Source organism: Rutidosis leptorrhynchoides, chromosome 11, assembly GCF_046630445.1.
Source record: "Rutidosis leptorrhynchoides isolate AG116_Rl617_1_P2 chromosome 11, CSIRO_AGI_Rlap_v1, whole genome shotgun sequence".
Taxonomy (NCBI): Eukaryota; Viridiplantae; Streptophyta; class Magnoliopsida; order Asterales; family Asteraceae; genus Rutidosis; species Rutidosis leptorrhynchoides.
In genome coordinates, this window is record NC_092343.1 from 104,967,177 (window position 1) to 104,991,627 (window position 24,451).

At 36.4% G+C, this 24,451-nt stretch overlaps 1 protein-coding gene across 1 annotated transcript; it reads left to right on the forward strand.

Annotated features, from left to right (window-relative positions):
• Positions 1-21,404: 21,404 nt before the first annotated feature.
• Positions 21,405-24,410, forward strand: LOC139874837 (uncharacterized). Its single transcript, XM_071862230.1, has one exon. The coding sequence runs from the start codon at positions 21,405-21,407 to the stop codon at positions 24,123-24,125; it is 2,721 nt and encodes a 906-aa protein (XP_071718331.1). The 3' UTR covers positions 24,126-24,410.
• Positions 24,411-24,451: the final 41 nt, after the last annotated feature.

Genomic DNA, 24,451 nt, shown 5'->3' on the forward strand with positions numbered 1-24,451 from the left:
AAGTGTGACTAATGAAGTCGTCGTCATCCATACACGTATGAATCATGAATTTATGCATGTTGCCAGAAAGTTGCAGAATACGAGTTCGTATGATGAAAACTTGGTACCATTAAAAAGTTTGCCTAAGAATGATTCAAGTATAATGCACAAGTAGTCAAGTAAGTGCTGTCTATAGCAAATGTATGTCAGAATGCAATGATTAACTATCCGGTTGTAGTCTAGATTCACTAATGCGTCCTAACGACTCTGTCAGACACACTAATGCACATCCTAGTTCCCTACAACCAACGCTCTGATACCATCTGTAGCGACCCAACAAAATCGTCATTGACGGTGCCGCTAACTTAGGTCCCATTACGTGGTCGTAGTCCCTATACGAGACTCGTTTGACCAAAATTATGTCGCATTCATTTGAAAGTACAAGATTTGCAAAGTTTAGTTTACCAAACGGATCGACAACAAGTTTAAGTTTACAAAAGTAGTAATGTAAAAATGAAATAACTTGCGACATAATTAGTTGAAAATCACAGTTGCTATAAATAGCGTAAGTATGTAAACAATATGTTTGAATCCAAAGGTGCTATCACTAGCGTATGTATGTATGTATCTTGACTCCAAGCAAATAATCAGAGTGTATGCATGTATGCTTGACCCCAAGCAAGTATGAGTGAACGCGGAAGCATATATCAAATAGCCAAGTATGAACCTGAGAAACATATAGAAAACTGTCAACGAAAAACGTTGGTGAAATCATAGGTGTTTGTAAACGTTGTTTTTGAACCACAAGATTTTGTATTTCCATAACATTGATTATCTAAATCGTTTGCATTCCAAAAGTTTGTTCGCGAGCACCCAATTATCAAGACTTAACGTTTCCTTCCATAGAACCCCATCACAATAGTGTTAGAACATACACTGTTTCTCGAAAATATATTTCATCCGTAGACGGTAGCGAACCGTCCGTAATGAGGGTTTGTCAAACCCGTATGGCCACACAATATAAGTTCTCGCTTACACCCTGCAAGTGTAACTAATGATAATCGAATTGAGGATTTTTGTTCTAACTCGCTGTGGAATGTTTGTTTCCTTGTACTTGTGTTCAAAGTATAAAAGTATGTAGTATAAAACTGTATATGTTTATCATCCCATAATTTAAAAGTGTAAAAGTTGTTGAAAGATGGGACTATGATCTCACCTCGAGTGCGCGAGTATAAATGTACTTCACAAAGTAAACGTGTGCATGAAAGTTGCTTAGCCTTGACCTAAACAAGTAAGTTATATCAATTGACCGGTTACGACACAAGGTCGGGCGAAATGTGTTCAATTAGTCCTATGGCTCATTAAGACTCGATCATAATAGCATGTGAATCAAATTGTCATGTTTCATGCAAGGTACAAGTATAAAAGCATGTTAGAACGATTGCACAAACATTTGGTTAAGTTTGATTAAAAGTCAACTTGGTCGGGTCAAAGTCAACGAAAAAGTCAACACGTTCGGGTCGGGTCCCGAACTATTTTTCCGAGGTTTTTAATCATATATAAGCATGTTGGTCAAGTTTCATGTTAATCGGAGGTGCGTAGCATAGTTAGAATTAAACAGAAAACGACAATTTTGGACAGCCCCTGATAGTTCATCTGGACGGCGTCCAAAATGGCTGGACAGCGTCCAGTATTGAAGGCCTGGACGGCGTCCAAAAGGCTGGACGGCGTCCAAGTTTGAAGGGCTGGACGGCGTCCAAGAATCTGTATCCAGGCCCTGTTTTGCTGCAACAAAGAAATGCACGAACCAAAACTCAAACAATCCCAATTTATGACCCGCAAATAATCAAAACATGTATCCTATATCATCGGGAAGGTATTTTGACAAAGGATACAACTAACCACATATCATCAATCGAGTTTATCATTTACAACAACAAAAACCTCGTCAAGAGATCGTTAAATGTTCATAATCAAAGTCTCAAGTTCGCAAAATGCATTTCATGATTCGGGAATCCAATCTATACATATGATATGCCGTTTTGAAGGTAACAAAACATACAATACAACTAAACACTTACTAACAATGTTTCATGGCATTCAAATCATCAAAAGTCCATTTTAAGAGCTATTGTAACATCCTCAATCGGGCCTAGATGTAAGATTACTAGATTGCCCTTAAGTTAGTATTGCGTTATTATATGCTTTTATTTTTATTTAATGTTTACTATTAAATAATGATGTGGTTAGGACCAGTTTATGACAAGGGTCACAGAACAGGTTTGTTTATTTAATTTGGACTTCGTTTGGGTCTCCAAATGATGTACGAAAGATATCAGATAACTGATAAATACCCGTGTGTCACACAGTGTGGGATTTTAACCCACTTTTGATGACTTGTGCAGTGCATTTCTTGCACTTTCCAGACCCTTCCCAAATAATACCCCGTACCTAATTCTTTCTCTTTTGAAACCCTAATCATCAAAACTTGTTCTTGAGCTCAAATTGATCTTGGAATCTTGTTCCTTGTTGTCTACTGATTCTAACAAGGTAAGAAACATGTGTTTTTGTGTTCAATTCATGGTTAAATTCATAGTTTTGTGTAAGTTTTGTAAAAAAAACTTGATTTTGTGTCAAAATCCATGGATTTGATGTTGTTATGGTCAAAACTTTGTGGGTTTATAGTCTATAACATGTAGTAATTGAGTTGTGGCAAGTTTTGGTGTCGAAAACGAGCTCTAGGTCAAGATTTGGTGAATTTAGCTTGAAGTCCGTAGCCTTTGTTCAGTTTCTGATGAAGATGAACACAGTCGGCCGACTGTCGGTCGACAGTCGACCGACTGAGGGTTGAACCGGCCGTTTAACGAAGACAACCGACCGACTGAGATTTACATTCGACCGATTGATGTAATACCAAGTGAGTCGACCGACTGAGAAGGTCAGTCGACCGATTGTGTAGACAGTCGACTGACTGTCAGTGTCAGTCGACCGACTGAGTATCCAGGGCAGAATATTTTACCTAAGTGTTGATTTTTAGCCGTTATGCTGCCCATTTGTATTTTGATGTTTATGATGTAAATTTTGAAAGTGCATAAGTGTTAAGGAGAAAATTTTTAGCGGACATTTTTCTGACAAAATTTTCTGTATTGTGTTATTTTGTGTTTATGGACATAAACTAACTCGTGTATATGTATTTCTCAGGAGAAAAGGAGAAAGAGAAGGTTCAGTGATTAGATAGCTGAACACCTTCTCATTTGCTGGTAATCGGTGAGTGGGACTAACTGGAGTATATAGTATATAGTAGCATGTTATATTATGACTGTCATGCTTGTTAGATATACTTATTGTTGTGGATAGTTGGTACATTGTGATGACTGCATGTTGGTTGATGCTTGTCTGCTGGAGCCCAGTACGTCCCTATTGTGTGGTGGCCTCGGTAGGAGAGATCAACCTGCGGGTTGGGTTCCTCATGTGGTGGCCTAGACAGCCGTGGTGTATATATATGTGAATGACGCGTCCGTCGCGTGTGGATTATGTATATACATACGGTGGTGGAGGAACTTCTGGTAAGCCCCAGTCCGATCAGCTGGTGGTTAATGGTTTGGCCGAGCCGCCAGAGTCTCTGTAGACTGCACTACTGGGTGATGTTTTTGTGTTAGACTATGTGACAGGATTAGTATAACTCTTATGTATGCTATGGCCTGTAGTTAGTCGTACTCACTTAGCTTCGTGCTAATTCCCCTCCATCTCCTCCCTGCAGGTTATTAGCTTTTGTAGATTATGCTTTTGGGGAGAAGACGGGCATGAAGATGTTATGTTTGACAGGAGTCAACTCTGATGTTGTCTTGCTTTATGAAAACAATAATCTTTTTGTAAATATGTCTTCTCTGTATAAACAAGTATTTTGTAATGACAAGTGACACAGGTTGTATTAACAATAGTTAATGTGGATATCATATTAAATTAATATTATGCTTCCGCCACGTATAAAAAAAAAATAGCGGTGTCACAAGTTGGTATCAGAGCTGAGTTTGGCAGCATGTGCATTGTGATCTACATGTCATGTTCCCAAACTTAGAAGAGTCATGTCAAACATAACATGCTGGGGATGGGTTAAGTGAGTATTAGGACAGGTTATGTGTTAGTCGTTAGTACTAACAGAGTTTATACTAAGCTTTGGTGTGAGTGTTGTGGTAGTGCAGTAATGGCAGATAACGAAGCTAACGCTACTGGCCCCACTGTCCCTGGAACTGGTACTTTTAGAGCCCCTGACGAAGATGGACATGTGTCTTCAGAAGAAGAAACTTCTCAAGAAGTAATAGAACTTCAAAGTCGGTTACTAGAAGCTCAGGAGAAAATTAAGGAATTAGAACAAGAACGGGCGCAATGGAACCCAAATACCACTGCGTTGAACACAACCTTTCCTCCTAATTTTTATAATTAATCCGGTGGCAGTTCTCAGTCACAATTTCCACAAAATACCTATCAAAACAATCAAATGCCATTTCCGTTTAACCAGACTTTTCCTAATCAAATGATGTACCCATTTCAAGTCCCTGAGACAAGAAGGAAGTGTACCTATAAACAGTTTATGGACTGCAAACCTCCTGAGTACAGTGGTCACACAAACCCTACAGCGACGCTCAATTGGTTAAGAGAAGTAGAACGAGCATTAGAAGCATGTTTTTGTGAGCCTGAATCTATGGTACTGTTTGCTAGTAGGCTTCTCAAAGTTGAAGCAATGGAGTGGTGGGATTCTATTACTGCATATTTACCCAAAGAACAGATCAGTCAAATAACTTGGGAACAGTTCGCTGCTAAGGTTCGGGAGCAGTATTGTTCTGAGTATGAGATGGAAAGATTGAAAACTGAGTTTCTGAGTATGAAAATGACTGAAAACATGACGATTGATGAGGTTTTCAGAGATTTTACATCGAAGTTAAGGTTTGTTCAACAGTGGGTACCAACTGAGAAAGATAAGATTCAGCATTTTATGCGGGTGATTAGGCCAGAATATAGGACAGTTGCAAGATTTTCAACCTCATTGGCACAGGCTCATGAGATGGCTAAAGTTACAGAAGGTGATATAATGGCAGCGAAAAGAGAAAGTTCAAAAGGTGGACCTTTTGGGGGTAAATCAGAAGGTCAATCAGGTGGACAGTCGACTCAGCAGTCGAGTAAGCAATCTGGTTTTCGTGGTAAGAAGTCAGGTGGGATTAAACAGAGAAGTAAGTCTGGTATGAGTGGATCGGGTTCTAGTCAGTCTGGTTGGTGTAATGTTTGTAAGTCGACTCATGCCGGTCCATGTTCTCCAATGACCCGAAGATGCTTGAGATGTGGAGTACTAGGTCATGAAACAACAACTTGTTCCTTTAAGTCCGATGTGTGTTGGACTTGTCATCACATAGGTCATAGATCAGCGAATTGTCCATCTGCGTCAAGAGCTGGTTCTGGGGCAGGGTCAGGGGCGAGGTCTGTTACTTCCGGGGGATCTTCTGCTTCTTCTGCCGGGCAGAAGAGGAAGAATCCTCCAACAGCAGAGGCAAGGGCGTTTCAGATGACGGTAAACGCTGCAACCGCTACCGATGACGTCATTACCGGTATGTTCTTGGTTAATTCCTTGCCAGCTCGTGTGTTATTTGATTCTGGAGCGAATCGGTCTTTTATGTCCTTAGGCTTCTGTGATAAGTTGAAGTTGTCTGTTAGGATGTTAAATGAGCCTTTGGGAATAGAAGTAGCTGATGGTAAAATGGTTCCATGCACATCATCTGTGTCTGGAATTACCATCGAAATTGACGGCCATTCCTTCCCTTTAACCTGTTTGTTGATGCCTATACCTAGCTTTGATGTGGCCATAGGTATGAATTGGTTAAGAGCTAATAGGGCTAATATTAAGTGTTATAAGAAGATGATTTCTTTCCGTTTGGCCGACGGATCCCAAGTGATAGCTAGGGGAGAGCGCAGTGGATTTAACTTCCCTATGGTTTCCCTAATGAAAGCTCAGAAGGCAATAACGAAAGGGTGTGATTCATTCTTAGCCTACGTGATTGATGTTAAAAAAGAGAAGAAGCAGGTGACCGATATTCCCGCTGTGTCAGAATTTCCAGAAGTATTTCCAGATGATTTACCAGGATTACCTCCAGTACGTGAAGTAGAGTATAAAATTGATTTGGTTCCAGGTGCTACGCCAGTTGCAAAAGCTCCTTACAGATTAGCTCCGTCAGAAATCCGAGAAATGATGTCTCAAATTCAGGAACTGTTAGATAAGGGGTTTATCCGGCCAAGTTCTTCACCGTGGGGTGCTCCTGTTTTGTTTGTGAAAAAGAAAGATGGGTCGCTTCGTATGTGTATAGATTACCGCGACTTAAATAAGAGAACAATCAAGAATAAGTATCCGTTACCAAGAATAGATGACTTATTTGATCAATTACAGGGTGCTTCCTACTTTTCAAAAATTGATTTACGTCCAGGGTATCATCAGGTACGTGTTGCAGAGACCGACATACCGAAAACAGCGTTTAGAACTAGGTATAGTCATTATGAATTTTTAGTTATGCCATTCGGGTTAACAAACGCGGCAGCAGTGTTTATGGATTTAATGAACAGGGTGTGTCGTCAGTATCTTGACAAGTTTGTGATTGTCTTCATAGATGATATCTTGATAAATTCGAAAACCGAGAAAGATCATGCTACGCATCTGAGGTTGATGTTAGAACTTTTGAAACAGGAACAATTGTACGCTAAGTTCTCCAAATGTGAATTTTGGTTGCGGAAAGTACAATTTTTGGGTCATGTGATTTGTGAACAGGGTATTAAAGTAGATCAGTCTAAGATAGAGGCCGTAATGAATTGGAACTCACCGAAAACGCCGACAGAAATTAAGAGTTTTTTGGGTTTAGCAGGTTATTACCGCCGATTTATCAAAGGCTTCTCTAAAATAGCAGGTCCATTGAATAAGTTAACTAGAAAAGATGTAGCCTTTCGATGGACTGATGAATAAGAAAAGGCTTTTCAGACTCTCAAACAGTTGTTATGTCAAGCGCCGGTTTTAGCTTTACCAGAGGGAACAGAAGATTTTGTGGTCTACTGCGATGCGCCATGTGCAGGTCTGGGTTGTGTTTTGATGCAGAGAAATAAAGTTATAGCGTATGCTTCACGACAGTTGAAGAATCATGAACGAAACTACCCTACTCACGATTTAGAGTTAACTGCAGTTGTGTTTGCTTTGAAGCTTTAGAGACATTATTTGTATGGTACACATTGTGAAATCTATACAGATCATAAGAGTCTTCAATATATCTTTTCGCAGAAAGAATTAAATATGCGTCAACGTCGATGTTTAGAATTGATTAAAGACTATGATTGTGAGATTAAGTACCATCCGGATAAAGCAAATGTGGTCGCAGATGCTCTGAGTCGCAAGAAAACCATCGAAAATGTTAGATTTATGAGAATTGAAATAGTTTCAGACTTGATTGATCAATTGAAAACCGTTCAGTTAGTAGCTTTGAATGACGAAAACCTAAAGACTGAACAAATGACTAAAAGAAAATTTGACCTATGCAATGACTCTAGAGGATTAAAGACCTATAAAGACCGAATTTGGGTGCCTATGCTTGGAGATTTGAGAGATTTAATCCTTACTGAAGCGCATAAATCGAGATTATCAGTGCATCCAGGTAGTACAAAGATGTATAGAGACTTGAAAACATTGTATTGGTGGCCAACAATGAAGACAGATGTTGCAAATTTTGTCGAAAAATGTCATATTTGTGCGCAAGTTAAGGTAGAACATCAGAAACCGTATAGATCTCTAAGACAGTTAGAAATTCCTCAGTGGAAATGGGATCATATAACGATGAATTTTGTAACCAAGTTACCCCGAACCCAGAAAGGTCACGACATGATCTGGGTGATTGTGGATCGTTTAACAAAGAGTGCTCACTTTTTAGCTACTTGTGAAACAGCCTCGTTGAGTGATTTGGCAGAGTTGTACTTGAAAGAAATCGTTAGTCGTCATGGTGTACCGTTGTCAATAGTTTCCGATAGAGATACTAGGTTTGTATCGAACTTCTGGAACAGTCTACAACAGAATCTGGGTACGCGTGTGAATTTAAGTACAGCATATCATCCACAAACAGACGGTCAGAGTGAACGAACGATTCAAACGTTAGAAGACATGTTGAGAGCATGTATCTTAGAGTATGGTGGTTCTTGGGATTCGCATCTTCCATTGATAGAGTTTGCTTACAGCAATTCATATCATTCGAGTATCGGAATGCCACCGTATGAAATGTTGTATGGTCGTAAGTGTAGAACTCCGACATGTTGGTTAGAAGCAGGTGAGAAACAATTTGCAGGTCCCGAGATTGTTCAGATAACTGCAGAAAAAGTTGAAATTGCACGTGAGAAATTAAAGGCAGCTAGAGATCGACAAAAGATGTATGCTGATCCGCGCAGACGTCCGGTAACATTTCATGTAGGTGATCGTGTATACTTGAAGGTATCACCATGGAAAGGGGTGATCAGATTTGGCAAACGTGGTAAACTAGCTCCGAGGTTTATTGGGCCATTTCCAATCATAGAAATTCTGAATGATCAAACTGTTGTTTTAGATCTTCCATCAGAGTTAGCAGGAATTCACAACACGTTCAACGTGTGCTATCTGAGAAAGTGCAAAATAGACGATGAAAGTTAGATTCTTCCATTGAAAGATTTGAAAGTCGACCTGACTAACAAACTAGTAGAAGAGCCGGTTAGAATAGTGGACAAGAAAGTCACAAAGTTGAGAAAGAAACAGATTCCAATGGTGTTAGTGGAATGGAGGCACAGTTTAGGTTCTAACTTGACGTGGGAAACCGAGGAGTTAATGAGAGCGCGTTATCCCCATTTGTTTGACCTTAACCAGATTCCGAGGACGGAATCTTCTTAAGGGGGTTAGATTTGTAACATCCTCAATCGGGCCTAGATGTAAGATTACTAGATTGCCCTTAAGTTAGTATTGTGTTATTATATGCTTTTATTTTTATTTAATGTTTACTATTAAATAATGATGTGGTTAGGACCAGTTTGTGACAAGGGTCACAGAACAGGTTTGTTTATTTAATTTGGACTTCGTTTGGGTCTCCAAATGATGTACGAAAGATATCAGATAACTGATAAATACCCGTGTGTCACACAGTGTGGGATTTTAACCCACTTTTGATGACTTGTGCAGTGCATTTCTTGCACTTTCCAGACCCTTCCCAAATAATACCCCGTACCTAATTCTTTCTCCTTTGAAACCCTAATCATCAAAACTTGTTCTTGAGCTCAAATTGATCTTGGAATCTTGTTCCTTGTTGTCTACTGATTCTAACAAGGTAAGAAACATGTGTTTTTGTGTTCAATTCATGGTTAAATTCATAGTTTTGTGTAAGTTTTGTAAAAAAACTTGATTTTGTGTCAAAATCCATGGATTTGATGTTGTTATGGTCAAAACTTTGTGGGTTTATAGTCTATAACATGTAGTAATTGAGTTGTGGCAAGTTTTGGTGTCGAAAACGAGCTCTAGATCAAGATTTGGTGAATTTAGCTTGAAGTCCGTAGCCTTTGTTCAGTTTCTGATGAAGATGAACACAGTCGGTCGACTGTCGGTCGACAGTCGACCGACTGAGGGTTGAACTGACCGTTTAACGAATACAACCGACCGACTGAGATTTACATTCGGCCGATTGATGTAATACCAAGTGAGTCGACCGACTGAGAAGGTCAGTCGACCGATTGTGTAGACCGTCGACCGACTGTCAGTGTCAGTCGACCGACTGAGTATCCAGGGCAGAATATTTTACCTAAGTGTTGATTTTTAGCTGTTATGCTGCCCGTTTGTATTTTGATGTTTATGATGTAAATTTTGAAAGTGCATAAGTGTTAAGGAGAAAATTTTTAGCGGACAGTTTTCTGACAAAATTTTCTGTATTGTGTTATTTTGTGTTTATGGACATAAACTAACTCGTGTATATGTATTTCTCAGGAGAAAAGGAGAAAGAGAAGGTTCAGTGATTAGATAGCTGAACACCTTCTCGTTTGCTGGTAATCGGTGAGTGGGACTAACTGGAGTATATAGTATATAGTAGCATGTTATATTATGACTGCCATGCTTGTTAGATATACTTATTGTTGTGGATAGTTGGTACATTGTGATGACTGCATGTTGGTTGATGCTTGTCTGCTGGAGCCCAGTGCGTCCCTATTGTGTGGTGGCCTCGGTAGGAGAGATCAACCTGCGGGTTGGGTTCCTCATGTGGTGGCCTAGACAGCCGTGGTGTATATATATGTGAATGACGCGTCCGTCGCGTGTGGATTATGTATATACACACGGTGGTGGAGGAACTTCTGGTAAGCCCCAGTTCGATCAGCTGGTGGTTAATGGTTTGGCCGAGCCGCCGGAGTCTCTGTAGACTGCACTACTGGGTGATGTTTGTGTGTTAGACTATGTGACAGGATTAGTATAACTCTTATGTATGCTATGGGCTGTAGTTAGTCGTACTCACTTAGCTTCGTGCTAATTCCCCTCCATCTCCTCCCTGCAGGTTATTAGCTTTTGTAGATTATGCTTTTGGGGAGAAGACGGGCATGAAGATGTTATGTTTGACAAGAGTCAACTCTGATGTTGTCTTGCTTTATGAAAACAATAATCTTTTTGTAAATATGTCTTCTCTGTATAAACAAGTATTTTGTAATGACAAGTGACACAGGTTGTATTAACAATAGTTAATGTGGATATCATATTAAATTAATATTATGCTTCCGCCACGTATAAAAAAAAAATAGCGGTGTCACAGCTATCAAACCCTAGCCAAGAATCACAAAATCAATAATCATGTTAGTGATGTTTTTCCAAATCAACCTACACACCAAATTGAAGCTAGTGATACTAGTAACACAATTAAAACATGAACTTTAACAATTTAACAACATTAACTCATCCAAAATCAAAGATTAAGCACACCCATTTCAATTGTTCATACTAGTTACTCAAAACAACAAATCGAGCAAGTAAATCATATATTCATGCTAGACACGAGCCATAGACACTAACTAACACCATTTCAAATCAAAAACACAAATTTAGAGGAATCTAGAGTTTTAGAAATGTCACCCAAACGAGATGAAGTTGGTATCAAATTGTAGAGGATGAAGAGAGGATTCCAAATACGTAATTTGTTTTGATGTTGGCCTCCTAGATCGAATTTAGATGATGAATGATTGAATTGGGTAAATGTGTGTGTGTTCTTGCTAGAGAGAAAGAGAGAGAGATGGAGATGATTGAATGGTGGTGATTGGGGTGGACTAGTTGACCTAGTCAACTAGTTTGCCCCGTGCCAATTTTAGTCCCTCGAGTTTAGAAGCGGGTGCGGGATTTTACCGAACGAATATTGTGAAAACGCTCGAGTAAACGAGTGATGTTATAATTAAATAACGGAAATATTATGAACGTTAGTCAACGGAAACTACGAATTTAGATAACGGAAGATATTATCTATAAAAAAAAAGACGGTCGTTAAAATAATTTAACGGAAAAATGCGGGATGTTACACAGTCACTCCACCCCATGTTGTTCAACAATTTGAGCAGGCTGAAGGTATGAATGAGGAACACCAACTTATTTCTAACCAACCTTCTCCCACTGCTACTGAACAAAATCTCCACACAACCAACCTTATGAGCTCACCAACTCATATTGAGAATGTTCCCATACTTGAAAACTTAGTTGATTTAGCACCCATGGATTCACATAAAAAAATTATTAGGCAAGGTGCTACCAGTACAACTCCATCACCTCTGCTAGAGGTTGGTGAGAGGAGTACTTTGACCCAACCAGAACCTGCTAGGATAGTGAGCTTGGATTCCCACATTACAGTTGCTGAGAAAACCCCCTCAGTTAACTTAAATCAAGAAGTCCCAATCCTGGACTCATCAAACCAAATCCAAAATTCATCTTCAATGGCCAAACCTACAATTACCCCAGACACAAGTCTGCCACTTTTCCCTCCAGATGTTCCATCCTTACACTTGCTTGCACAGGCTGCCAATGTTTCATCCATGTCACAGGATGAAATACAGGTCTCAAACCCTTCTATGTCTAGGGATCGCCCTACTTATCACCAGAAAGGTTGTGAGGACATGCAAACTTTACCCCTAAACATTGGCTCCACTTCACAGGCTGAGGCACCAGTCAATGTGGTTGGCCTGCATCAGGCTTTGACTACTTTGACTAAGAAGTTTGATGACAAACTTTTGGGTGTGCAGTCTCAATTTAATAAAATTAAGCTTCACTTGAATAATAATTTTGTTTCTAAACATGAATTGATGGAGGTCAGGAGGATGGTAGGGGATATGCAGGGTTTTGGTGGTTCTAATGATGCAGTGGGTGTAACAGATATTGGTGATAGATTGAATGCTTTAGAGAAGAGGTTGGAAGGTGTTGATGAAATCAGGCAATGTTTTACAGGTTTTTCTTCTGATGTTAAGACACTCCAAGAACAACAAGTTGAGATTTGGAAGTTTTTGTCTACTCTCTCTGTGGATGATGTCAAAAAGGGGGAGAAAAGGAAAAGGTTAGATGGTGAAGGCATTGAGGGGGAGTCATCAAAGAAAGCTCAAGTTGAGGGGGAGCAACAGATTCAGGGGGAGGATGCTGATAGAGTTGAAACTCAGGTGGTTGCTAGTCATACTCAAACAGATGGTGTTCAAACAGGTGGTGTTGGTAATGATCAGGAGAATGCTACTGCTGTTGCTGCTATGCAAGATAAGTTAAGGGTTCAGATGAATAAAAGATTTAAATTCAGAAGGTATGCAGGGGATGTGGTCAAGGTTGAGATTGATAAATCAGAGCTTGAAGGTGTAACTTTGTTGTTAACTATGACACATTTTTCTGATAGGAGGTTAAGAGTTAAGTTGAACCAAATTGTTCGTTTAGGGTTTTGTGAATGGAAAGGGTTAGCTATGTGTATCCAGGAGTGTGCAGATGATCAAGCTATAGTGCAAGAAGTATTGAAGAGGGTATCTAGTTTGGTACACTTAGTATTTGAAGAAGGGTTTATAAGTTTCAAGGATTATGAGATATTTTGTGGGATGTTTGATCAAGAGATGAAGGAGAGGAGGGTTAAGGGTCATGTAGAGAGGTATGCTGTTCCAGAGCATTTAGAATTTGTTGATGAAAGGTATATTGAGTATTTAGATGTTTTAATGTTCAAAACAAATGGAAATCAAAGGATGATGATCAGAGTTGAGCAGTTTGAAGGAGCTAGTATTGAGTTGTTGATTGGTTTGTTGACTAGGTGTGTGACAGAGCAGACTTATCCTTTCAGAGTTAAATTGGTGAATCACTTGTATAGTAAACTTCCCATGTTGAAGAAAATTAAGTATATGAAGAACAAGTGCAGGTTGATTGAAAGAGAGTTTGAAGAGTTGAACAAGTAGATGGACAGATGGTTTTGACATCATCAGATAGGGGGAGATTGTTGGAAAAATAATCTGATGAGTCAAAAACATTTTGCAGGTTTTTAGAGTCTGAAGTTTTAGAGTCTGAAGTTGCAGACTCTGATGTTTGGTGAAATCAACGTTTTTGGTTTTCTTGATGGCTAAGATAAGGAGGATTTTGAAGATATGTTTATATTTTAAGAAGATATGTTTTGATTTGATTTTATCTCCGGAGGATATACTCTAGAATTGATTTCGAATATTTGTTTAGTTTAAGTTTATCTTTTCCTTAATTTTAGTCAAGTTGTTTAGGAAACCAAATCCCTAGATTTGGTGTTAAACTGTATAAATAGGGGTGAACGGTTTACTTCATAATGTACCTTTTGCACGATTAACATTGTCTTTCATATATCTTCATATCGTGTTCTCTCAATTATTGTTCTTATAATTCATATTTATTATTCAATTGAGAGTCTGGTGTTCATAGTTCAATTACTGTGAACTTATATACTATATAAACGGGATCTTCATAGAAAAAAGAAGATCCAACCAATACACCAAAGGAGGAAAATCGAACGGCTCGAAACATGTAAACGTCACAAGTTGACGATACCTCCAACCTAGCCAATTCACTACCACAACACAATAACATGAAAAACACAACCATGACACACACCATTGATAAATCACAAACGAAAAGTAAACTACCAAATAAAAAGCAAACCAACTAAAAACCTACAAACAAAGAAAAAGCTAAAAGGGCTTTTTACCATTCCTCAAATTCTGGCGCTTTGTAAACCCATTGATTTTGTCAATATGAAGCCCTTTACCATTCCGAGATTTGATGTTGTACGAGAAAACTTTGGAAGAAGAACGACCAAAGCGGGTCCCAGGAACCCAAGGAAATCCTTGTTCCTTAAACTCATGAAAAAACTATTTTTATCACAAACCGAAGGGCCCCCATCATTGGCATCCATAAGTAATCTTTGTGTCGCCTCCCCACAATCTAAATCTTCAAAATTGCCTTTTAAAGAAAACAATCCCTCGTCACATACCTCCTTCCCCTTCAAATTCGCATTCTTCTTAATGGTCACAAGTTGCGTTTTAGGCACATGTCTATTTAATACGTACCAAGCTTTGCAAAAACCAAAACAAGAATTTAAATCGCAATCACAATAGAATTTAGCACTTCTTCCAATTAAGATCGGTGAAGGATGTCGATTTTATTTACATCAACACGCCTTCTCGACTTTGCACACTGCTTCTTTTTCTTATCATTCAACACGTTATTAAGTCTATCAACAAACGTCGGTTTAGACATCGTATCATTAACATACACGTCATTCCTTTTATTACGAATAATCTGTTAGGTGTCATCTAGTTAATGGGTCAACCTAGATTCATGATAGAGTTCTAAGAATTCTATGTCAAATACTTTTAGGAGGGCTACTCAATGTACAAGTAATTAGTTACCTTAAGTTACAAATAAATTACACAAGTACCACTAACTCTTACGATGGCCATGGCCCTCTCTTGTCTTGCAAGATTTCTGCCCTTGATAACATCTTTGGACTAATCTTAAAATTTAGTGATTGTAATTTTTGATTTATCGTATTTACTTGTTTTTGTATTTTTTGTATTGTATTTTTTTAACTAATGGAACTTTTATTTTATTTAGTTTATATATATATATATATATATATATATATATATATATATATATATATATATATATATATATATATATATATATATATATATATTGTCGTTTTATTTGAAATAAATTAAATGTTTATGTAAGTATTAAAAATGATAATTATATGTAGAGTTAATTATATCATTGGTCCCTATACTTTACTCAAAATTAATTGGTAGTCCTTTTCATTTACATATTATATCGGTAGTTCCTATTGTTTTTAAAATGCAGGAAGCTAGTCCAATATCTAAGGACGGTTAAATTCTTCCGTTAAATAAGTACGTGTGCATTGCACAGGATGTGCAATTAGATAATTTTATCTAAACAAAGCTATATTAAAAACTCTCAAACATACGAATCTTGTATCTACCGTTCATCTGTTAAATGTTATTCCTTTTCTCCACATCTTATGAATTACTGTATGATTTTTAAAATTTAGGGTTTCAAATCATTCATCTTAAATTCAATTGAATTGTAATGGTAAAGTGTTAGAAAATTTTGTTTGGTTAACCAGTTGTAGCTTTAGCCTTTAGGTGTTAAATGAGAAGCTATAGCATTGTAGCTTTTATTAAATGAGAATGGTGTACAACATGTTTGTAGCTATTGCAGACTTGCACCTACAACAAATTGGAATACAAATGCACAACTATATAAATACAAACTGCACCTACGATAAATATACCAAACTGCAAGTCAGCAATTTGCAATACAAACTGCAATTCAACAATGTACAACAAATTGTAATATTATTGTAGATACATAAACTTATAAGGACTATTACTTAAGTATTAAATATACATCTATAATAATATAACTTACCAATATGATAATCTTCACAATGTTCTCGATATTCTAAATAATCTTCACCACGTTGTAAAATCTTCATCATCAACCCTTTTCAATGCAACTTTGTAGGTTTATTTGTGTTATACGTCAAGGATAAAATTACTTAATTGCTCATCATGTGAAATGCACATGTACTTATATAAGGGAAGAATTTAATTGGAATTAAATGTACGATCAGCGCACAGTGCATTTTAAAAAATCATGTTGGTATAATTTTAAAAAGAAAAGGACTACCATTGTAATTTTCGATAAATCACAGGGGTCAATGGGATAATTAACTTATAAATATAATACTAGACATCGAATTAGATAATATTTACTCTTCTATTTTTCTCTCAAAGTCTAATTTTTAAAGTCGTTCTAGACACTAAATTAAATACCGAATTAGACTATCACAACTTCACAAGTCCAAGTGCTCTTCTTAATAGTGTCACTCTTTATTACACACTAATGACATGACAATAATTTGACATATCAATTATTTCATCATCTTTACGAGATCGTTACAATTTTTAACAAAAAAAAAAAAAAAAAAAAAAAATATTCATAGAAAGCCAAAAATACAATACGCATATATTCTTTTTGTTTTAATTTAACAAAAAATAAAAAAGAAAAGTATTGGAAGAGTGAGGAAGAGGAAAAACATCAAATAAAGTTGTGATTCCTAACTTGCAGCATCCATAGATTCACATTCTTTTTTTATGTCATATATCACCCAATATAAAATGCCATTTATAAATCTGGATTGACATCAAAATATATCTACTTGCTTATAAACTTATCACATCCATTTATATCTACTTGCTTATAAACATATCAAATTTCACCATCAAAAAACAAGATACGAAGAGGGGCTCTCCTTCACTAGGTTCTCTCTCTAACCCTTTGTGTTTAATAAACAAGATACGAAGAGGGGTTCTCCTTCACTAGGTTCTCTCTCTCCTTCACTGTTTTTGTCTGTGGATAATTAAAGATCATAATTAATGATCATGTTTTCAAATAATTTTTTTGTTATATATTCGCGTTGAAATTTTACAAAAATGTGCCCCACGAGACGCTTTTATGATAGTTTGTTGGCTATGGTTCGGTTTCGGTTTACTTTTGTATTAGTTGTATTTATTGATCTTTGGCTCTGTTTAATATTATTAAAGTTTTTCTGCAAAAAAGAAAAAATAGAGGCGCTTTTCAAATTTTAATTTTCTTTTCTAGTTAGGTTCTCATCGAGTTGATAATATGCATGTGTGAATATACTTTTTAAGGACATTTATTTATTTTTCTTTTCTAGTTAGGTTCTCATCGAGTTGATAATATGCATGTGTGAATATATAATGTAGGTTATCAATAATTCGTTGATAAATAATAGCGATTGTTTAATGTATTGAATAAATTTAGTGAATAACTAAAATTCACAAATTTAACTCAACAAACAACGGGGTCCGCGCTTCACTGCAAGCGGTAATTTTTTGTATACATGACTATATGTTTCAATTAAAATATTTTAACGATAAAGAGTTTAACATAAAAAAAAAAGATAACAATCCTTTTTAAAAGATTAAACACATATAAGTTAATCTTTGATATTAGACTAATTAAAACACACTTAATCTGGATACCTTTATTGATTAATAGTAAAATGTCGGAGAAATATAAAGAAAAAATGAAGAAAAGTATTAAACAAAAAAAAAGAAAAAAAAAAGAGATTGTTTAAAAAAGGTTGGGGAAGAATTATATAAAAAAGTGAGGGATTTTAATATAAAAAATCAAATGAGATGGGGATGGTGGAAGGAGTAAATTAGAAAGTAAAAAAATGGAGAGAAGTTACAAAAAAAAATAAAAATAAAAAAAAATAAAAAAGTGGAGAGGTAAAAAGTTGAAAAAAATGGAAGTTGAAGGGATTCCAAGTTTCCAAACACTCACTAGTTAGTTTAGTAACTGAGCGCTTTACAAATTATCCATTATCTACTTTGTTTGTATAATTAAGTTATTGAGTATTTAACTGTAAAAAATGTGGATTTTCAAAATGTCAAAATTGGCTGCTAATGAATAATGTCAATTGCATTTTATACCAATTAAATTTATAGATAATGAGAAAACTGAAGACAATTATATCAAATGTTTTAAAAATCTGAAAATATTCATAGTATGAAAATTATTCCACAACAAATCAACAACACATAATTTCATGAAGGGAGGTGATATATCTCAAACACAATTTTGATAAATCCACTATGATTTGATGCTACTTTTCAAAAATATTCTCAAATAAATTTTATCAAAAAAATATGTGTAAGACATAATTTAAGAGAATGTCAGTAATTTTAAATAGATCTATCAAAAGTAGTGTTGAATATATCATTTCGCTTTCTTGAATGTGAGGTAAGCATTATAATGGTAAATGTCCACAATCATTACTCGTAAGTCATAAGTCAATCTACATTTAAATGTAGGTATACCTCTTTTTTTAAGCTTTCAACCCGTGAGGCTTTCTCTTTCCTAACAGGCACTGTCAGTTGTGGCGAAAATAGAAAAAAAAAATCACTCACGGGTGAAAAAACTTTTAAAAGCGTAGCAACTTTTTTTGACCAAAATATTATGGAGGTTTTTTGGCAAAATATGAAGGTCTTTGCAAAATATAAAGTTTTTCGGGCAAAATATATAGGCTTTGGGGACAAAATATGAAGATTTCTGAGAAAAAAATCCACTGAGGACAAAATGAAAAAATTTAAAATTTCTGCCACTTGCTTATATTTTTTACATGTCCAACTCCACTATCAGCCTTATCTCAAGTCATTAATATACACTCTTAAATTCTAGTTTACTCACTAAAAAGTTTATTTAATAACATATGTACTTATTTTATCACACGTCAATCTTAAACATCCTCATTTAAACCACTTTCATCTTCCTCCCGTGTGCCTTCGCGATCATCTATCACTCTGATTCGTACTACATGGAAGGTCTAATTATCACTCTGTAATTTTTCTTCAATTAAGATGAACATTCCTATCGTACATGACTTCTGTCATCGCTCTCCATTTCAACGGTGGGTCACATCATCGCCTATTGTACCAGAATTGTGTATCACTAGGCCTAGATACTAAAAGAGTCTTGCGGATGTCAGGCTTGTTCCAAAAGCAAATATCAACATTTTCAAGCTTTTCCTCGTTCATGTCGAAGTCACGTCGAGGGTATTTCATTTTTTATTAGCTGATCCGTTCACCATTATGTTCTATGGTCTCCCTATATTTCTCCAGTCTTCTGTTTATCTCCTCATTGGTCTCTGATACAATCACTATATCATCAACAAACTAGAACACCATGGAATGCTCTTATGTACCCCTCGCGATAGCGAAAAGGTATGGGTTAAGGGTTAATCTTTGGTATAAACTTATTTTCGCTGGGAAAGACTTTGTGTTTTTCACCAGCATTCGGACACATGTCATCATCCCCTCATGCAGTCAAACATATCTCTAATAACTCTAAAATACCTACCCGAAGCATCCATAACATTAACGGTCTTTCAAATCTAGTCACATGGACTACTATCGTATGATTTTGAATATCTAAATAATCCATGTGTAAGGTCCTTTGTTTCCCTCTAATTCTCAGAAGACTCCTAATAATCGTCTCGATTAGAAAACAACATGGAATGAAACTAAATTGGTTCTCAGCTACCTTTGACTCACGTCTAAGCTTTGTCTCTATCACTTTCTCAAAAGTTTCATATTGTGGCTAAATAGTCTTATACCTTTATAAGTGTCATGTATTTACACATTCAACTTGCTCTTATAGATGGGAACAAACTCGCCGAGTTTACAGTCTTCTGAAATTTCAGCGTTTTTGAATGTCTTTTTAAATAGATTGATCAACCGCCACACTTCATCAGTTCATCGTCTCCTTGGCACTGTCATGCCTCTATAGGAACCTGGTCCTACTTCTTTACTTCTCCCCATCTTTAGTAGGGCCATCTTACTTGGTCCTTGTTGATCCTTGTGCAAAATCGATTGTTTTAAACTTTATTCTAAGAAATGTGTTCTCGAGTTCTTCACTTTGTTATGGTCTTCCCTCAGTAAAACTGGATGAGGAATACACTTTCCATCGTTTCTTAATTTCATCCTCTTAAGCTATGCTTTCACTGATTTCATTTTTTAATTCATTTGATAATTTTAGAGCTATAATCAGTGGCGATTCCAGGATGCAAACTCAATAGGGTCCTCGAAATTTTTTTCAGTACTAATTATATTTGAATGTTATTTTAGTGGTTGTTTACTTTAGAAAAACTACAAGTTCGGAATCTATATTAGGTCCGAGTAGTTAAATATAGTGGTGTCCTATACATTTTAAGGGAAAAACTATAAATTGGAAAAAGATATGGGGTTCTCTAGTTAAATTTAGTGGTTTCCTATACAATTTACAGGGTATTTTCTACTAATAATTTTTAAATTACCGGTGTCCCGTGACCCCACCATGTAAAGTCGCCACTGGCTATAGTCCTCCTTGGCTAGAGCCATCCTATAAATATAATTTGTTTTCTAATTATATTGACGTTTTCTCTACAAATCTTAATATGTTTTTTTTTCTCACATGATTAAATCGTTTTCTTTTCTTCTCTTTTGTCATCTTTATTTATCTTTTGTATCCTAGTTCTATCTGCAAGTGTCCTCTCTCGAGCTGAGATGATATCTCTGAATCTCAACTGTATAATTTCAACTTCGGTATGAATCCGTACTAGCCCAATGTGCTATGAGTGTTGTATTACCCTCAATTTGTGCTTCTATATGTCAATTAAAATCATCCCCTAATTACAAGTCGATGATCGACTGATCACCCCTAAAAAACATTAGATTTTGTTGGTCAATATTATAAGCACTAAATTACAAATTTACAATTATATATGATTTGTTGCAGCTACATGTATAACAACATTCTTGTTATTTGTTCATTTTCGCAGTTTTCATTATACGAAATTTCAGACATGAGTAAATTCAATCACATGTAAATATTGATGCAGATTAAGATTAAAAATATCTCAAAGTTACCATTGAATTAGAACTTTTATTGTTCGTTCCATGTAAAAGTTGAAAGAACTCACTACAAATAAGCTTCTAGTTTGACACATTTTGAGTGAGTTCTTCACACCTATAAGTGTGAATATAAGTTAGAAACGTGGAAAATATAACGTAAAAAGTTCTGATGTCAAAATTTAAAGTGTTATTAACACTTTTAAGTGTCATTGTATTTTTCTCTTTATGACGCTTTTAAACGTCAAAAAATTTGTGACATGTTAAAACATGTCAAATTATTAATGCTTTGAACCGTCAAAAATAATGAAACCGTCAAAAAATGAAACTTATTTCTATAGTGACTACAAGTATAAAACTCTCTAATTGTATTATTATGTTGTCTTACAGCACACATTATGTCTGAAGACACAAGTTCTTCGTTACTGGCGACTCAAGCTAAAGAGCCAATACGAACTACCAATACCAAAAACGACGATACAACAACAACCTCTAATGACCATAAAAAATCCTCATCACCAGTAGACCAAAATGTTCATGAAGAATTTAACCAAAAAGCCACTTCAGATACAATCAAAAATAACAATTCTTCTACACCTGAAGTTGAAACCATCCCTACTAACTCGACTAAAACTGCTACGAATCCGATTCCTGATTCATCTTTAGATGCAGATGCCACATTGGCAGCCTCTAATAACCGCGTAAATCATCCACCTATTGAAGCTCAATCAACCACCATAACTGAAACCTCAACCGCTCATGACCATGTAACATCAACTTCATATATAAATAAAGTTCCTTCAGAATCTGTGAAACAACAAATCCCTCAGGTCCAATCTGCTGAAACTGTCAAACCTTCGACCTCTCAAAACCCTAAAACGGTAGATCAAGCTAGTTCTTCAAAAGCGGATAATGGAACCAAGGAAGCAACTAATAAGAAAACGAGCAAGGATGCGTCAGAACAAGAGCGAATATATCTTGTGAATTTAATTAATCAAGAGCTCAAATTCGTTCAAAAAATATGTCCAAAACTCGGAGAAGACGAAATGCATATAACGGAAGCAGCAAAAGAAGCCTTAAAACAGTATGAAAGTTTAGAAAAAGAAAAGTGTGATCTGAAAGTACTCAAAGATCTTAAAAAAACAGTTACTAAATTAAAGCTTCAGATCCCAGCTAAGTATAGGAGATATGATGATAGCGAGCAACAAAAGAACGAACGTTCTGATGGTAAGAATAAAGGCAAAATTCGCGATGATTTACTCAAAAATATGCCTCGGTTGCATAACAAATTGTTCCAAGGGAGTTCGTTTTGTAAGGATGTACAACGACGTTTTTATGATCTTAAAGATGAAGAGTTTGGGCGCGAATTAAAGCTCTGTTTGCTCTGTTTTTCGGTGTTCCCTGAAAACGAACTCATAAGTAGAAGGTTAATGGTGTATTGGTGGATCGCAGAAGGACTAACACCGCAAGAAAATGGGAAAACGGCTGAGGATTACGCTAACGGTTTTTTTGAAAAGATTATGGAGAAAGATTTCATCGAGCCTGCTACGTTGAAAAGTCAAAGCCGTTATGTAGCTAAGTGCAAAATGCACCCGATGGTTCGAGCTGCATTGGTTATGATTGCGGATCAAGTAAAGTTTTTTGATTTCGATAAGTATGGTAACCCGAAAGACTTTGGTAAATTCGACGAGATCGAAAGCCCGGAAGATGTAGCGAAAATCGCTCCCCTTAGTGACGCACGAGAGTTTTTCGATTTCTTTGATGAACAAAAGCAACCCACGTCGGAAAAGATCAATTTTGGCGATGGGGTACAGTTTGCTGTTTATCCCCCTAATGAAGATCTTCATGATAAAGATGTACCGGTTGTTGATCATAATGGGAAGATAATAGATACTAATAATAGTAAGTACTATTACTATAGAAAAAAGGGTATTACTACAAGGTCTTATAAGGTGTGTTTAATGGGTAGTGGGCTATCAAAAGGGATTAAATGGGAGAAGCTTCATATGGTGTTTAATGTTTACGATGACATACTCGAGCTTAAGCACGAGTGGTTTTTAAGGATGAAGAATGTTAACGTCGTTTTCCTAGGAAGGTGGCAAAGTTTGCCAGCTCATCATATTGAAGTCGAAGAATTCAATTTCGAAGAGAGTTTAGTGAATATGAATCATGTGAGATTCTTTAGTCTTCAAGGCGTTTCGAGGGTTTCTGAGCTTCCAAATTCGATCTCGAAACTTGGAAGTCTTGTAATTCTAGACCTTAGAGCATGCCATAATCTCGAGGTAATTCCAAAAACTATTGGTTTACTAAAGTGTTTGACACATTTAGATATGTCTGAATGTTACTTGCTAAAAGACATACCGAAAGAGATTTCGACACTCGAATCTCTTCAAGTTCTCAAAGGTTTTGTCGTCGTTGAGTCACCAGGACCACACGAGTGCACACTTCATGATTTGAGAAAACTCGAAAATCTTGTAAAACTTAGCATGTATACACATATGAGAGACTTCCCTCAAGAACAACATCTTGACGCGCTACAAAAGTTAGAAATGCTTCGTAAGCTAACGATCTTGTGGGGTGGGCGTGAATCAAAGCCTCAAAACGAAGAATCAAAGCCTCAAAACGACGAATCAAAACAAGAAGAAGAAAAGAAAAAGAAAAACAATATTTCGTCAAGAGTAAAGAAACTCGTTCGTACGAAAACATGGGTACAAGGTTCCATGAGAAGAATGAATGCTTTCAATAATTCGACATTAGGTTCTCGACTTGAAAAGCTAGATCTTAAGTGTTTTCCACACAATGTAACGCCAAATTGGCTAACCCCGGGTAGCCTTAAGGGTTTAAAGAAACTTTACATTCGTGGTGGACAATTCTCGGATTTAGGTCAATATCAGGACACACTTGAGTTGGATGATTCGCGTGTTCCACCTAAAGAAAGATGGAACAACATTGAGGTATTGCGATTGAAGTATTTGGACGAACTGAAAATGGAATGGAGAGAGTTGCAGGAATTGTTCCCGAATATGACGTCATTGGAGAAGGTTAAATGCCCGTGGCTCACGCTTTTCCCTTGCGACTCGCGTGGTCTCTGGAGCAATAAACCGTCAACGACAACCTGATGATACTACGAAAATTCTCGCAATCGGTAACTTCGGACACAGTTTGATATAACTACTAATGCTGATTTACTATCTATGTTTGAGGAATAAGTGTTGATATTTCCACTCATATTTTTGATAATTTCACTCATAACCGTGCTTAACGTGTATGTACAGTACACGTATCTAATGCATGATATCAGTGGATTTATTAAGTACTTACATGGCTGGAAATATCATTACCCACCGTTTAAGTATGTTAAGTTATGTGTTTGGGACAATTAAGGGTCCTTCATTATATATCGTGACACGAATGTAAATAAACGAATAATACCATTGTTTTCGAA